The following is an 18637-nucleotide window of genomic DNA, read 5'->3' on the forward strand; positions in this document are numbered from 1 at the left end:
ATGATACTGAATATGAGATACCATAAAGTGTGTGAGCTTTCCTGCAGCGGTACTGTAAACCCCATTGTTGTAGCTCCTGTGTTATTCGCATGGGATAGTTGGGGAGGGAGGGCGATAAAGCATTGGTTTGGAGAGTTGTACTTTAGGCTCCATTCACACCCGAGCGTATCCTTTTCAGGCTTTTTTTTTTTGGATGTTTTTTTTCCAGGCGTTTTTCGGGCGTTTGGAGGCAGGCATTGTCATCTGACCAAAAACACTTGTAATCCGCCAAAAACTAAGCTCATGTACTCTTTTGTGCTTCATGAATTTTGCTTCAGGCAACAAAACACTCATATGTGAACAGGGGCCATTGAAATGAATGGGAGTGTTGGAACTTCAGAGATGTGCCTTTTAGGAGCTGAAAAACACTCAAGTGTGAACAGGGCCTGAATGCAACAATTTTTTTTATTGCATTTTATAGTGCATACTCTACAGGATCATTATTTGTTTACCAATTCAATGTTTTAGTCAAGGATAAAAACTTCAGTATGGTTTAGTGTGTCTCAAGCCTGGTCTATTCGAGCTGCACATATGAGAAAAAACACATAAGTAAGGCTAAGTTCACATGTAGGCGTTTTGGGGCGTTTTTGGGGAGTTTTTCTGCTCTAGGATCAGCTCAAAAACGCCCAACAATACAAATCCTATTCATTTCAATGGCCCCTGTTCTTTTTGGGCAGATTACAGGCATTTTTATTTTTTCCCATTGGTTACTATTCAACCTAAAAACATCTGCACAAAAACGCCTGTAAAAATGCCTGTAAAACGCCTGAAAAAAAGCCCATAAAAACGCCTAAAAAACGCCTGTAAATAGCAACGCCAAGATGTGAACATAGCCTAAAGGTTACCATCAAGGAACAACACATACCAAACCAATAGTTCATAAAAGAAGATAGTATGCACTCATACAAACCAACACCTAAAAAAAGCTGCTTGTGCGTTTACCTATAAAACTGATAAATAGAAAAAATTAATTAGTAGGGCACAGTGATAAATATAAAATTTGTGCAAATACATAAACGGTAAAAACATTAAAAGGTAAATTATTCCAAAAAAATAACATTCTCTACTCTTTTATCACAAATTACAAAATTGTGCATATGCTGTTATCCAAATTAAACATCAGTTTTGAATTATAGGGTGACCAATGCAACATTGTTAAGTTCCAATGTCCTCCTCTGTAATATATATACAGTACATATTTGTTGTGTGATTTTTTTTTTTGAATATTTATTCATTGTCACTCTTAGTGCTGTGCATTATTTATGTGGTCAAATCAACAGATTAACAGATGTTAGCTGATGAAATTATGTGAAAATCTTCCTCCTCTCTGACATACTTGCAAATGTTTTTTCTTAGTCGACAAGTCTACCCATCAGTGGAGACTTAGAAAGCAGGTGGGACCAATTTCAGCTCCTAGGCCTGGTTCACACCAAATAGGGGATCGTCGTTTTTCCTAGTTTGCATTTTGGATTGGAGTACGATGGAAATTTGCTACCTTCCTTTTTATGACAAAGTACTTAACACTGGCGCCTCCTGGTCCTTTAAGAGGTTTCTGATGCCAAGAGGGGGGGTTATGATCACAGCGGTCATATGATCAGAAAGCCCCCGGTCGAAAGTAGAGATCTGGAGCTTTCCGTTTGTCGCCGGTAACTGCCAGGAGCGTGCTTTTGGCACAGCTTTGTTTACATTCTGGTACGCATACAGTATCGGACTTAAGTGAGTACACCCCTCACATTTTTGTAAATATTTTATTATATCTTTTCATGTGACAACACTGAAGAAATTACACTTTGCTACAATTTAAAGTAGTGAGTGTACAGCTTTTACAGCTTGTATAACAGTGTAAATTTGCTGTCACCTCAAAATAACTCAACACACAGCCATTAATGTCTAAACCGCTGGCAACAAAAGTGAGTACACCCCTAAGTTAAAATGTTCAAATTGGGCCCAAAGTGTCAATATTTTGTGTGGCCACCATTATTTTCCAGCACTGCCTTAACCCTCTTGGGCATGGAGTTCACCAAAGCTTCACAGGTTGCCACTAGAGTCCTCTTCCATGCCTCCATGATGACATCTCTGAGCTGGTGGATGTTAGAGAACCTGCACTCCTCCACCTTCTCTTTGAGGATGCCCCATAGATGCTCAGTAGGGTTTAGGTCTGGAGACATGCTTGGCCAGTCAGTCACCTTTACCCTCAGCTTCTTTAGCAAGACAGTGGTCGTCTTGGAGGTGTGTTTGGGGTTGTTATCATGTTGGAATACTGCCCTGCAGCCCAGTCTCCGAAGGGAGGGGATCATGCTCTGCTTCAGTATGTCACAGTGTTGGCATTCATGGTTCCCTCAGTGAACTGTAGCTCCCCAGTACCGGCAGCACTCATGCAGCTCTAGACTATGACACTCCCACCACCATGCTTGACTGTAGGCAAGACACACTTGTCTTGTACTCCTCACCTGGTTGCCTCCACACACGCTTGACACCATCTGAACCAAATAAGCTTATCTTGGTCTCATCAAACCACAGGACATGCTTCCAGTAATCCATGTCCTTAGCCTGCTTGTCTTCAGCAAACTGTTTGCGGGCTTCCTTGTGCATCCTCTTTAGAAGAGGCTTCCTTCTGGGATGACAGCTATGCAGACCAATTTGATGCAGTGTGCAGCGTATGGTCTGAGCACTGACAGGCTGTCCCCCCAACCCCTTCAACCTCTGCAGCAATGCTGGCAACACTATTTCTCAAAAACAACTTCTGGATATGACACTGAGCACAAGCACTCAACTTCTTTGATCAACCATGGCTAGTCCTGTTCTGAGTGGAACCTGTCCTGTTAAACCACTGTATGGTCTTGGCCACTATGCTGCAGCTCAGTTTCAGGGTCTTGGCAATCTTCTTATAGCCTACGCCATCTTTATGTAGAGCAACAATTCTTTTTTCAAATCCTCCGAGAGTTCTTTGCCATGAGGTGCCATGTTGAACTTCCAGTGACCAGTATGAGAGAGTGAAAGTGATAAAACCAAATTTAACACACCTGTTCCCCATTCACACCTGAGACACTAACACTTGTAACACTAATGAGTCACATGACACTGGGGAGGGAAAATGGTTTATTTGGCCCAATTTGGACATTTTCACTTAGGCGTGTACTCACTTTTGTTGCCAGCGGTTTAGACATTAATGGCTGTGTGTTGAGTTATTTTGAGGGGTCAGCAATTTTACACTGTTATACAAGCTGTACACTCACTACTTTACATTGTAGCAAAGTGTAATTTCTTCAATGTTGTCACATGAAAAGATAGAATAAAATATTTACAAAAATGTGAGGGGTGTACTCACTTTTGTGAGATACTGTATATGCGGCCGCTCAGTGTTAAGGCCCCTCCCGCCGACAGGCTCCATATATGTGTACCACGAGTCTGAAGAGGTAAAAATGTTTTCTTTTCCACAATCGTTAACATAATTTTTATGACAATTTACTTTACAGTTACTTCTAAAGAGTTTGTCTAAGAAACAGCTGAGGTAAATGATATTAAGCAATAGCTAATGTCAAAAAATGACAGCCCCCAACAATGTTTGTGTGTACATAAGGTATAGTACATCAGAATATGCAGGCATTAATGCAGGAGGAATAACTCTATGTTTGTTGTTGAAAGTCTGGGATCTCACTGAGAAAACACTGGGTTTTTGTTCAGTGAGATCCCACCTTCAGCACACAGGTTGTCTTTCCTTAGTAAGATCCCACCTCCAGCACACATTTTGGTTATTCCATGGTAACATCCCACCTCCAGCACACAGCTTGGTCTTTCCGCACTGAGATTTCACCTCCAGCACACATGTTTGTCTTTCCCCACTGAGATCCCACCTCCAGCACACAGATTTGTCTTCCCCACTGAGATTCTAACTCCGACACACAGTATATTTTCTTCCCAAAGTGAGATCCCTCCTCCAGAGGGATTTAGAGCCCCCATTAGAATTTCACCTCCAGCACACAGATTTGTCCACCCCACACAGTATATGTTAAAGCATTTGCAGTTGCAGAATGTTAAATCCCACCTCCAGCACACAGCTTTAAGTCTTTCCCCACTGGGATCCCACCTCTGGTGCACATATATGTCTTTCCCTGTGAGATCCCACCTCCAGTACACATCCAGATTGATCTTTCCTCAGTGAAACCCTAACCTAACTCCAGTACATACACTAGCAAGGTACATAAAGACATGGATGAGCGAGTTTGGGGTGGAGGAACTTGACTAGCCTGCAGAGTCCTGACCTCAACCCATGAGGACACCTTATGGATAAATTAGAGCGCAGACTGCGAGCAAGGCCCTCTCTCCAACATCAGTGTTTAACCTCACAAAGGACCTTCTGGAAAAATGGTCAAACATCCCCATAGACACACTCCTAAACCTTGAGGACAGCCTTCCCAGAAGAGTTGAACCTGTTATAGCTGCAAACGATGGGCCAACCCAATGTTGAGCCCTACAAACTAAGACTGGAATGCCATTAAAGTTCATGTGCGTTTAAAGGCCGGCGTTCTAATACTTTTAGTCAAATAGTGTATTTTGGTCTTTCCTCTCTGAGATCACACCTCCAGCAGACAGACTTTTCTTTTCCCACTGAGAACCCACCTCCAGCACACACTTTGGTTGATTTTTCCTCACTGAGATCCCATACTCCAGCACACAGTTTGGTCTTTCCCCACTGAGATTATATCTCCAACACACAGGCTGGTCTTTCCCCATTGAGATCTCACCCCCAGCATATGGACCTTTTTTTCCCAGCGAGATCTCAACTCCAGCAAAAAGTGTGGTGTTTCCCCACTGAGATTCAACCTTCAGCACACAGACTGGTCTTTCTCCAGTAACATCCCACCTCCAGCACACGTGTTTTTCCCCACTAAGTTCCCACCTCCAGCACACAATTTGGTCTTTCCTCAGTGAGATCCCACCTCTAGCCCACAGTTTGGTCTTTCCAGTGAGGATACACCTCAAAGCACACAGATTGGTCTTTTTGCGGTAAGATCCCACCACCCACAGCACAGGTAAAATATTCGTAGGATTCCTATTTTTCATAGGATTCCTATTTTTCTTAATAAATAAAAATCACAAATAGAGTTCACATTTTGGATCGGAGTACCATGAAAGTTTGCTACTTCCCTGTGGATAATGAAAGCACTCAAAAATGTTTTTGTTTCCACGGTTAATTTTTAAAACAATTGCATTTAATTTTAAAGAACATAGCCTAATAAATAGCCAAGGTAAATGGCAGAAAGTACTAGCTAATGTCAAAAAGATGACAACTCCCAAGAATGTTTGTGTGTGTATAAAGTACATCTGACTAATGCGGGCATTATTGCTGGAGGTATAACTCTATATTTGGCGTTGGAAGTCTCACAGCAGTAAAGCTTTTATTCAGTGCCTGTCACTTTTCACTTTGAATTAGGCAGTATGTCATCCATTTAGTCTGTGATACTCCAGTTGTTGAACAATGAATGGCAAACTGTCAGCTGATAGGTTTTACAGGGAATCATGATGGAGAGCCAAAACTAAAACCACAAAAAGAAATTGAGTTGTTAAAGGTGTAAAGGAATTTTCTTTTTATCATTGTATTTTTCATAATAAGAGACCAAGTGAAAAAGCACAAAGGTGCTGAATTGTTCGGAAAGCTGCTGCAATTCTTAGTTGGACAAATATTGCCACCTACAGACTATTCTTTAAAACTACATGGATTTTTGGTAACATACTGTACAGCATATGATAAAGCTGTTGCAGTTGCAATTTTATCTGATGTGTATATATATATATAGTTATAGAAAAACAAAAATGGATCCAATCTGCAGCACCTTGTATATTTATTAGGAGAGTAAAATACTCACAAAGAAGACATCAAAATAACAAAAAATGCCAACGTTTCAGATCCATTAAGATCCTTCATCAGGGATAGCAAGCGCGGGCGTCCATTTCTTCAGAGCGCATGTGCCGATGACATCATTGGCTGCATGCAATGTAGATATCTCCTACAAGGTGCAAGTTTAGGAGATATTTACAGTACCTATAGGTATGGAAAGAAGGGGGGGAGTTTGGGACTTTAAATAAGACGCACGGTGGGATATGACGTGAGTCTCCATCCCTATTCAATTGAGTAAAAGGAGGGTCGGGTTTTTAACCACTTGCCGACCGCCGCACGACTATCTACGTCGGCGGTCAGCCCCTCACAGGCAAACTAACGTAGGGCTACGTTGCTTGCTTGTGAGGGTCTAGGGAGCGAGCGCGCGCCCCCGGGGGCGCGCTCCCGCTCCCGCGTGGTCACGGACCCCCCCGCGCGTGTGACCAGCGGACCCGATGTCCGCCGGTCACTCGGCGATCGGCGGGGGAGAGGGAGAATGTCAGGCAGCTTGTGTAAACAAGCGACCTGTCATTCTCCTCGGTGTAAAGACACTGATAAAACGGATCTGGTATGTAGATCCGTTGATCAGTGTCCTTACAGCTAGAGCCACAGCCAATCACAGTAGAAACCACGCCCCTAGGGACACACACAGCCCCTCCCTTCCAAATAAAGTTAACCCCTTCACTACCAGTGTATTTTTACAGTAACAGTGCATATGTATAGCACTGATTACTGTAGAAATGTCACTGGTAACCCCAAAAGTGTCAAAAATGTCAGTCAAGGGTCCGATCTGTCCGCCGCAATGTCGCAGTACCGCAAAAAAAATCGCAGATCGCCGCCATTACGCGTTAAAAAAAAAAACAACAAAAATGACAAAAATCTTTCCCTTTGTTAGTAAACGCGATAACTTTTGCACAAACCAATCAAAATACGCTTTTTGCAATTTTTTTTACCAAACATAGGTAGCATAAAACAAATTGGCCGAAAATTTTTAAAAATTTTGATTTTTACATTTTTTTTTGGGGGAATTTCATATAAAAAAATGTGAAAAATATTGTTATTTTTGCAAAATTGACGCTCTTTTTTTGTTTATAGCGCGTGATCAAAAAATCGCACAGGTGATCAAATACCACCAAAAGAAAGCTCTGTTTGTGGGAAAAAAAGGACGTCAAATTCGTTTAGGTACAGCGTCGCACGACCGCGCAATTGTGCGTTAAATTCACGCAGTGCCGAATCGCAAAATACCCCCTGGTCGGAATGGGGGTAAAATCTTCCGGGGCTTAAGTGGTTAAATGAAAGACATGACCAGGCTATCAGGATAAATAAAATACATTTAATGATGTCAACAGGTGTGAACATAAACATAAAAAATATACAGAGTAATGGAGCAAAATTTCCATAAAGGTATTACAAAAACTGGTAAATGGTCCTCAAATCCAGTATTCATAAAAACAAGTATAGATATTTGGGCAGGAGTAGTAAAAATGGTTGGATAAAATCACAACAAAAATAATAAATTCCGTCCCCTGTATGCTGCCCCCAGCACACACACATTGCTCCTTAGTATCGATAGCAGCAGCAGGATGTTTCTTCAGTACGCAAAGCTCTCTATCAAGTTTTACACTGACAGAGTATGTGCAATAACCCATTAGTGACCAGTCTGCAGTGTATGTGCAGGCCCTAGATGGATTTTTTTTGTTTGTTTTTAAGTCTGCAGGCAGAATGAAAAATAGATTTGACTGATTCCTCCATCCACACAAGCGAGATAGATGGAAGAATCCCACTTGTTGGCACAATGTAATTTGACAGCGGGATTGTTGTTGTCAGAATACAAGGATCAGGGGCTTCAGGCTTGGATCACACTTATGCGATGCGGGAAACGCAGCGAATCCTGTGTTTCCCACACTGCATTGCAATTGCTGGCAATGCAATGGCGTCTATGCAATTTGCATTTCACTCAGTTAATGTGACTCCAGTGCTGACAGAGAAGGGCACAGGAGGGGCAATCAAGGATGCTGTGTAGGTTCCCAGCGCCCCCCTTATCAATGATGATAATTGGTTGTTAGGATGCTGGCGGCTGAAAGGTTGTAGTGAAAACCTGTGGCTTTGTGTAACTAAAAGGCCGGCTTCATCCACCCGCTGGCTTGTTTACAATTTTTGAGCAATTTTGAAACATTTTGCCAAGGCACCCCTGAGGAAACCTGAAGGCACCCCAGGGTGCCTGGGCACCCTGGTTGAAAAAGGCTGGTCTAGAGTATAACAACGCTGTCACATAAAGCGTGTTTGACCTTGTCCAATAAAGGGTCCTTAATATCTGGTGAGCTGTGCTTACCAAATGGTGATTGGGTGATGGATTGTGCATTCACAAGAATTGCACTTTGAAAATTGAGGAAGAAAATTGTGTGAAGAGAGGATCATAATTTGGGGACTTTAGTGTGTCATCACATTTTGCATGGATTTACCAATTTTGGATGGACACTGTTTTAGAGATTTTCTTTGAGTTTCATAAGGGGATAGCGTTTTTTATGATGTGATCACATTGATGTATGTATAATTTTGTGAAACAGCAGCACATCCATGTTTGGGGGTTAAAAATATATATTTTTTTATGGTTGCAGGCTTGATTATTTTTATTGTTGTTAATGTGGTTTTTCAAGGTTATCATTCATTCTGCAAATTTGTGTTTCTTTACTGTAACAGATCGTCCCTACTATCAACACCAGCCCTATGAATTATTATTTTTTTTTTTTTTTTTAGTTCAGTCCCTTCAGCAGTATGTTGTCTCTTGTTTTTGTTTAAAATCTTTAATGCTGTCTCACTTTAAGTTCATGACTGTTTGACTTTTTTTCGCTAGAGATCCCATTCAGCCTTTTCCTTGATGAATGAAGATGTAGCAAGTAGCAACACAGTAGGAAAATCCAGTACACCAGAATCACGGTGTCAGACACAAAGGAGTCACAAGAGAAGACTGAAAGAACATAGACCTTCTACGTTGCCGAGCTGGAAAAGTGTGGACAGTCTATATGATTCAAGTAATCTACGTTTGTCTATGTTCTCAATACATTTTTTACTCTTTTAAAGAGACAGCTAACAAAGCAATTCTGTGGTTAAGAACTCCAGAAAAAAAAAAAAAGTTACCCTTTCAGTGGGTCCTCCTTCACTCTCCATTTTGACCAGGGTTAAAGAAAAAGGTGATATATGCAGGGCTGCTGATGGGGGGACCACCTGTCCTCTTGTAGGGGGCTCGAGCACACAGGGGGGCCCACACAGGGAGAGGGATTAGTGATGGACAACATTTACAGAAATCTTCCTCCAGCAGCTGAAAGCTGATCTCTCCCCCTCTCCCTGCTGAGAAATAGAAGTTTTTCCTCACTAAACTGATTAGGGGATTGGAGGACCTTAACTATGAAGAGCGTCTGCAATCGCTCGATTTATTCTCCCTGGAGAAGAGACGCCTGAGGGGGGACATGATAGCAATTTATAAATATCTTAATGGGGATCCCAGCTTAGAAAAAAAGCTGTTCATTCGAAGGGATTGCATGAGGACTCGAGTACATACAATGCGATTAGAGGAGAAGCGTTTTAACCTCAGGCAACGAGGGGGGTTCTTTACTGTTAGGGCTACAAGATTGTGGAATTCTCTACCACAAGAGGTGGTTTCTGCGGGTAGTATGGTGGCTTTCAAAAGACTCTTAGACTTACATCTCAAGGATCAGAACATTAAGGGCTATGTGAGATGATTACAGCCACACACACCTACACAGGTTGAACTGGATGGACTATTGTCTTTATTCAACCTCACCTACTATGTAACTATGTAACTATGTAATCCCCCTCCCTATTTGCCCCCCACCCTCCCAGCACTGGCTCTAATGTTAGCTCTTCTCTTGAGTTTGTTATCTCTATAACTTTGTTTCTCTCCCTGCAGTTCTTCCTATAATCCTTGTCCCAGCCTGTATATTTGTTTCATCTCCCCCCCCCCCCCTCCATTGCTCTGTCTTCCTGACACAGTCACAGCTGATCAGCTGCATTCCCATGGGGTGAAGAATTTCCTGTTACACCGGTTCCATAGCTGCCTGTTATTTTGTCCCAGTGCAGTTTAGTGTGCTTTATGTAGCTGGGCTTCCCACTCCTCTCCCCCAGACTGCTTCCTGACCTATGCAACTTTGCTTCTCTCTCCACTACACTGTCGGTTCCCTCTGCAAATCCATGTATCAACTACTTCTATTTAACCATTTACTAACTGATCTGGCAGTAGTAAACTCCATTTTTTATATTGTATCTACAGGTAAGCCTATAATATGGCTTACCTACAGGTACAGTGAATATCCCCTAAACGTAGCAGCCGGTGATAGCACCAGCACATGTGCACTGCGCTTTCAACTGCTGGTCCTGCATTGTACATGGGGTCATCAAGGGCCCACCTACAACCCAGGATGTCAGACAGTGGAAAAGGTGGTGTCTGCTGAGCTTGCTACCTTATTTATTATCACCTAGGCAAAACAAGCAGTTGACCCTTACAATGCGGAGGGGGGCTCACTACAAGGGGAACGTTTTTCTATTCCTCAGAGTTCAGCTTTCAATGTATATGTTTCTAAACTGATGTTTTATGTCTGTTTTCATTTTGTTTTTACAAATATACCTTTAATACATGACAACAAATACACGGAGCATCGTGGATTAGAAGAGACATGGTTTCCCCCCACTAAAGCATTAGAAAGCGCTTTAATTTAAAAGATAAGTTCATCTTTAGTAGCATGTTACACCCATATTCTGGGTGTAACATGTTACTAATGCAGCAGCCTCGCACTGCCCACCCCAACTGTGACAGCAGGTGGGGGATCCTCTTCTCACACCCTCTGTCACAATTTAAAAACTTCATGTCTGTGCGGTGCTCTGCCCACAAAGCCATGTCATTCATTCACAGGGATCCGTGTATGAACGAACTACAAGTCCAATCTTCCACCACAGCAGACGGCTGGTAGTTCTCAATGAACTACCAGGGCGTTCATTAGTACCCTATTGACAGTTCCTGCAGTACAGTACCTGTCTGTCCATATGGAGGTGTCAGGAGTGTCTGCAGGAGCCTGACATTGCTCCCCCAATCTACTGATTGGGGATGCAATGCTTTGCAGACTTCATAAACAAACAAAAAAATGCACATTTTTTACATGCAAAATAATGCCCATTTGTTATTTAACATTATTTATTTATTTCTATTACAAATGGTTAAGCCTTAAACTTGGCATTTAGGGCATAAGACATTGCCTACTTATTTAAGTGTGTGTGTAAATTTTATCTTGAGCTATTGATCTCTGTTGATACATTTATACTCATGGAAACTGACAGAAGAAATGAAAAAATAAGCCTATGACAACCCAAGAAAGAGCAAATCTAATACTGAAAGGTGTTGCCATGAACAATTGGAGAGGTCATACTGAGGTATAGCTGAGGAGTATTTGTTTTAGTATACCTGGGCTAAGCCTATATGTCTTTAGCCTCCCTGTCACAGTCCTTGTCCCAAGTTATATTTCTAAATAACTGTCGCAAGGTGGTGTAACTGTTCCATCTTATATGGTCCTCATAACCATATGTGCACCCACCTTGGAAATGAACCCTTACATTATACATTTTTCTACAAATAGAATATAGATTTATTACAACTTTCAATGGTAATGTTAAAGTCAGACAAGTACAAGCTGGATTTCAGTTGGGTTATGGGTTTCTGCACTTAAGATTTAACATTTGAATCTGTACTGGTCATAATAACAAAGAGTGACAAGTTAGAACAATAAGTAGCCCAATTTACCTTCCCTGCCACTCACCCATTATTATTATTATTATTATACAGGATTTATATAGCGCCAACAGTTTGCGCATCGCTTTACAATTTGAGGGAAGACAATACAGTTACAATACAGTTCAAAACAGGAGGAACTAGAGGACCCTGCTCGTTTGAGCTTACAATCTAGAAAGGAGGGTCAAGTGAAACAAAAGGCCCATGACCCTGAACTGCTGATGGACCCCAGATAAATGCTCTCTACGTCTGGTATATAAGACTATAAACTTAAAAGTTGCTTTGCCTGCCTATAGTATATAACTTGCTTGAGCAATGTTAAAAAGGTCCAGATGCTGTCACATTGGTGCGTGGGGGATGACTTATTCCTTTTTTTTGCATCCCATCAAATATGTTTCCGGAACTGGCAAGATGAGTTTAGTGGCACTCTTGCAGACAGTGTGGTTTTCTTAGGTTTATATGAACAAATTAAGTGCAACATAAATTTTGCTCAAGATAGCCATATTATAAGATGTAAAATTATTTGAATTAGAGTGATTTAAGGCCTTTTTGGGGTTTTTGAGGGAACATTAAGATGTCTGACCTTAACCCAATACAGCCAGTAACAAATATATAGATTCATCACACAAATCCTTCAACGATCCTGGCTGGTAGATTAGGTTTGATCTGCAAGATATTTGACCTGGTATCTGTGGGCCTTAAGCAGTTTTTGCTTACCTATATGCTACCCATAGAGTACTCTGGTTATGTGCAGTTGAAAGAGAGCCACTGTATAACAAATATGTAAATTAAAGCTGTGCTATTCTGGGATATTTTTTTTCATGTTAGGTGCATACAGTATATGGTAAGTTTTACGTAACTCTTAAAGAGAGCTAATGTTTTTTTTAATTTTTTCTATAGGCCCATCTCCAGTTCTGCAGAGTTCAGACGGTAATTGGGTAGCGCTACAAAGTATAACATTGCCTCCGCCAAGATTGCTTGCTCAGCCAAAGAGTCAAGTGTTCAAATCTTTAGAGAATGAGTCAAATGTAGTCTCAGCCTATGATGAGATGGGTTCAGATAGTGATGAAGAAGTGGACTGGAGTTTAGCACTCAATGCCTACCGACGGAGAACAAGACAGTTGTCAGAAGATTCTTGCTACACAGACTCTCAATATAACACCGAATGGGCGTGTGGCAATGAGTTTTATCAGTCTGTAACTTCCCCATCATCTGGATTGTTTACAAATACGGAAACAATGTATTCTGATTCAGAAACCTCATCCGTGAACTCTTTGAAGGAAAATAGGTTGTCTGCTAAGTCCCTTAGGCCAAGTAGAAAAGTCCCTAGTGAGCAGACCCATAAAGAACACATGTATGGAAAGATGGATATTAATTTTAACCCTCAGTCTATTAGTATGGAATACTCAGACAGCAGTGAACCTGAGAAAACTCCTGTTGATGTTGAAAAAAGATCAAGAAGATGGAGAAAAAGCAAAGTAGCCCTTGAAGAGATGGGAGAGGGAAGTAATAATGCAGCGAGAGTACAAAAAAGGACCACTCTGGGCACCAATAAGGTATTTTTCTTTTACACTTTGAATTTAACAAAAATGATGTACCAATGATATTTTCAGTTTTCATTATTTGTTAGTACTAAAGATAACCCCCCATTGACTATTTATGGGTTTACTGCGTCTTATTAACCACTTAAGCCCCGGAGGATTTGGCTGCTAAACGACCAGGGGGTATTTTGCGATTCGGCACTGCGTGACTTTAACGGACAATTGCGCGGTCGTGCGACGCTGTACCTAAACGAATTTGGCGTCCTTTTTTTCCCACAAACAGAGCTTTCTTTTGGCGGTATTTGATCACCTGTGCGATTTTTTGATCACGCGCTATAAACAAAAAAAGAGCGTCAATTTTGCAAAAATAGCAATATTTTTCCCTTTTTTTATATGAAATTCCCCCAAAAACATTTTTAACATTTTCGGCCAATTTGTTTTATGCTACCTATGTTTGGTAAAAAAAATTGCAAAAAGCGTATTTTGATTGGTTTGCGCAAAAGTTATTGCGTTTACTAACTAAGGGAAAGATTTTTGTCATTTTTGTTGTTTTTTTTTTAACGCGTAATGGCGGCGATCTGCGATTTTTTTTGCGGTACTGCGACATTGCGGCGGACAGATCGGACCCTTGACTGACATTTTTGACACTTTTGGGGTTACCAGTGACATTTCTACAGTAATCAGTGCTATATATATGCACTGTTACTGTAAAAATACACTGGTAGTGAAGGGGTTAACTTTATTTGAGAGGGAGGGGCTGTGTGTGTCCCTAGGGGCATGATTCTAACTGTGATTGGCTGTGGCTTCAGCTGTATGCAGAGTGATCAACGGATCTACATAGTAGATCCATATGATCAGCTCTCATACAGAGGGGAGAATGACAGGCAGCTTGTTTACACAAGCTGCCTGACTTTCTCCCTCTCCCCCGCCGATCGCAGAGTGGCCAGCGGACATCGGGTCCGCCGGTCACACGCGCGGGGGGGTCCGTGACCACGCGGGAGCGGGAGCGAGACCTTCACAAGCTAGTGACGTAGCCCTACGTCACTTTGCCTGTGAGGGGCTGACCGCCGACGTAGATAGTCGTGCGGCGGTCGGCAAGTGGTTAATAATGTATCAGAGTGAATGATTGTATGGGACAGTCTTGTATTGCACATAGCACCCAATCAGAATCTTCTTTTTTTCTGCCATATTGTATGCGCCGAAGGGTATCTGCTCTGGACAAAGCAGGCTACAAACATCGTTTATTATTCAGACACACTGGGGAGATTTACTAAAATTAAATTGTGAAAAATCTGGTACCACTCTCCATAGTAACCAATCAGCTTCCAGGTTTAAGCTTAAAGCGGTAGTATACCGCTTTTTGTGGATTTTAACTACAGGTAAGCCTATAATAAGGCCGCTGCTCTGTCACAGAGGAAAAGAGAGATCTTGTGTTTCAGCTAAGCTAAAACACAGATCCCTCTTTTCCTCTAGTAAATCCAGTCCCCCTGCAGTTAAAAAGCACTCCCTAGGAGCACACCTAACCCCTTGATCGCCCCTAGTGTTAACCCCTTTCCTGCCAGTGTCATTTATACAGTAACAGTGCATATTTTTAGCACTGATCACTGTATTGGTATCACTGGTCCCCAAAAAGTGGCATTTAGTTTCAGATTTGTCCTTCGCAATGTCGCAGTCCCACTAAAAATTGCTGATCGCCACCATTACTAGTAAAAACAATAAAAAAATAAAAATTTCATAAATGTACCCCATAGTTTTTAGACGCTATAACTTTTGCACAAACCGATCAATATATGCTTATCAGGATTTTTTTTACCAAGAATATGTAGCAGAATACAAACAGCCTAAATTAATGACAAAATTTGATTTTTTACATTTTTTTATTGGGAATGTTTAATAGCAGAAACTAAAAAATATTGTTTTTTTTTTTTTTATTTCAAAACTGTGGTTCTTTTTTTGTTTATAGCGCAAAAAAAAAAAAAAAAAAAAACCCCGCAGAGGTGATCAAATACCACCAAAAGAAAGCTCTATTTGTGGGAGAAAAATACATCAATTTTATTTGGGTACAGCGTCGCACGTTCGTGCAATTGTCAGTTAAAGCAACGCAGTGCAGTATCTGAATAAATAGCCTGATCATTAAGGGGAAAAGATCCTCTGGAGCTAAAGTGGTTAAAAAGGGGTCAAAGTCTTTACCAAGCAAATACAGACCTATTTGTTCAATTTTTATAGTTAGAAAGATACTGGAGAGATTATTAATCAACCACGTAGTTGTGTTTTTGCTAGAAAAAAATGTTTTAAGTGTAGCAAGGTTTCCAGGCCTATGGCCTGATGTGGGTCTGCCATTAGTACCAGTAATCCCTCCAGCCCATGTGAGCTGTGACCCTGGGTGTGACAACTGAAGCAGCGGCAACTCCGGCATCTTTGTTTTTTGTTTTTTTATTGGAATTAGGGGATGGGAGAAGGGAATGATACTCATTGAGGCTTAAACGAATTACAATTGGGACTTTTACTCCTGAAATGCCCGTTGACGCTTCTCTGATGCCAGCCGGCGCCAGCCAACGCTCACTGACACTGAGAACACTCTGTAGAACAGAAGAAGTCCTGAATCCTCGACTTATAGTCCAGAAGATCCAAGACTGGGAACTGTAGAACTCCTGACACTGTTGTACTATGAAAGTCACTGAATACTTTCCCCCGCCTGGCACAGCTTGAGGTAGTATATTGTAGAACTCTGTATAGCTGTCACTTTAACTGGCACGCTCTGTGCAATTCAGGGCCCAGACTGCAGGTGCCCCCTTTAACCTTGAACTCTTCAGGGTCCACTGACTATGTACCCCCTCTGTAGCTTCCGGGTCCTCAACCTAGGTACCCCCTTTGCAGCTAGCTGACACTGGATCCCAGAACCTCTTCCGGAGTGGTCCCCTCTAACTTTAGGCAGACCCCCAGGGGCAATCCTCAGTACTCACGACCTGTGTAGGCTTTCCTGGGGCTGGACCCCTCTCTCTCTCCGCAGGCTCTCCGCACACCGGATCCCCTCAGCTCAACTCAGCACTCTCTGGACACTCGACACCCTGAGACATCCGCTTCCTCAGACAGGAGGAGAGACAGCCGCAATCTCCTTCCTGGGACTCTGCTCCCTCCAAAGACACCGTGCCACGTACTTCCCCCCAAACTTATACCCACTCCCAGAATCCTTTGCAGCATAATCTGCCTTCTGGGGTAGTTACAAGCTGGGATGTGTCCCCTGATTGGGCTTCCCACACTGCCCCATGAGAATCCTCTCACAGGAGCCAGTGGGGATACTTCTCCTCTCAGCAGGCACATCTGGAAGCCCTGACACCCTAACTACATAAATCACAGCCCTTCTGTTAGGCAGACAAGGCCCACTATACATTTACCTAGCACCTACCTGTAGGGTGCTACATAAGCAAAAGACAGCATGGATTCATGAAGGATAGAAGTCAAGAAGTCAGACAAATCTGATTTATTTTTATGAGTAAGTAAGCAAAACCTTAGACAAAGGAGTGGCTGTGGACGTAGTATACTTGGATTTTGCAAAAGCATTTGACACAGTTCCCCACACATAGCTAATGTGTAAGGTAAAGTTTACAGGCTTGTAACGGATAGAAAACTGGCCAAAAGACCATATTCAGGGAACAGTGGTTAGTGATTCATATTCAGAATGGTCTAGGTCAGTGATGGCGAACCTTGGAACCCCAGATGTTTTGGAACTACATTTTCCATGATGCTCAACTACAGTGCATGAGCATCATGGGAAATGTAGTTCCAAAACATCTGGGGTGCCAAGGTTTGCCATCGCTGGTCTAGGTTATCAATTCAGTGTTGGGACCCTTACTTTTTATTCAATTTATAAATGATATAGGGTCTGGGATAAAAAAAAGTACCATTTCAGTGCACTGTTTATTTGGGCAACTATGTGGCAAATGAGATTTAATCTTGGCAAATGTAAAGTTATGCACGTGGGGGCTAGAAATATGCATGCATCATACATACTAGGGAGAGTACAACTGGGGGAATCAGTGGTGGAGAAGGATCTGGGTGTTCAGGTAGATCATAAGCTTTAATAATAGCATGCAATGCCAAGCAGCGGTTTCCAAAGCGAGTGAAATACTTTTTTGTATAAAACAGGTATGCACAGCAGTGATAGAGATATTAGTAGTAAGATCTCATCTGGAATAGGCAGTTCAGTTTCCGGCACCAGTTGATCCAGGGAATATCCAATTGCCTCTTGGGGATCAGGAAGGAATTTATTTCCCCCGATGGAGCAAGTTGGATCATGTTTTAATGTTTTTTTATCTTTCCTCTGGATCAACTGTGGGTATAGAATAGTGTATATGGAGGTTTTCTATTGGCACTTTTCCACTGCAAGTACCGGCTAGTACCGGCTCGGCTCTACTCGGCCCTGCTTGGCCCGGTTTGCTTTTCCACTGCGGTACCGCATGGTATAGTGTCGGAACGGTTCGGTACGGTACGGTACGGTATAGGTTTGCTTTTCCACTAAAGTAGTACTAAAGTTAAGTGGGTGGGATAACAACGGGGTGGGTGTGATTCTCTGACCAATCAGTGGCTAGTAGTGACTGCATGCAAAGGATTGTGGGATATGGTACCAGTTTGGTACCTGTTGGAACCACAATCGAGTAGGTACTGTTTTTTCAGAGCCGTACCGTTCGGTTCCATGCAGTGGAAAAGCAAACCTATACCGTACCGTACCGAACCGTTCCGACCCTATACCATGCGGTACCGCAGTGGAAAAGCACAAAAGCGTGCCGAGCCGGTACGGTTCTATGCAGTGGAAAAGCGCCATATTTGTGTGTGTTTCTTTTCTCTGTTGGTTGAACTGGATGAATTTGTGTCTTTTTTCAACCAGAATAACTTTGTAACAAGCTGAAGTTAGAAGCTGATTGGCTACCATGCACAACTGCACCAGATTCTGAGTGCTCCAGTTTTAGTAAATCTACCCATTTATAAATTTGGCTATTACCAATACTGCTGGTTGTCTCCCAGGGAATTCGATTTGGTATATCTCAAGCCAGACAGATTGTTGGGTGAGTCTGGGAAGGTCAGGCATAGTACTATTTAGTGTTAAGGCACCATGCACACTAGCTTATTTTTAAGCTCCTAGCAGCTAGTTTGAGCGTTTTTTTTTTTTTTTTGTCTGCCCCTAGAAGCAAGTAGTGTTATTCTATGTTTCCATGTACACTATTGTAAGCTAGAAGCGTCTTTCCAGCTTAAGCTTCTACGAGCAGAAAAAAAAACACATTTTTTGCTTTTTTGGGAGCTTTTTGACAGCTCCTAGAAGCTCCTTAAGCACTGGTTTCCAGCATTTTTTTCCCTAGCCAACGGCTTACCAGTGTCCTTAACAAC

At 42.1% G+C, this 18637-nt stretch overlaps 1 protein-coding gene across 2 annotated transcripts in view; it reads left to right on the forward strand.

Moving 5' to 3' along the window:
- MYRIP (myosin VIIA and Rab interacting protein) overlaps positions 1-18637 on the forward strand; it is a 738605-nt gene that overhangs the window by 611534 nt on the left and 108434 nt on the right. For both annotated transcript variants that reach the window (XM_082258148.1, XM_082258149.1), the window contains exons 9-10: positions 8772-8949; positions 12615-13270. In XM_082258148.1, coding sequence (XP_082114274.1) covers positions 8772-8949; positions 12615-13270 — 834 coding nt within the window. The remainder of the gene's footprint in view (positions 1-8771; positions 8950-12614; positions 13271-18637) is intronic.

This window comes from Pelophylax lessonae (assembly GCF_965119305.1).
Source record: "Pelophylax lessonae genome assembly, chromosome: 5".
Lineage (NCBI taxonomy): Eukaryota > Metazoa > Chordata > Amphibia > Anura > Ranidae > Pelophylax > Pelophylax lessonae.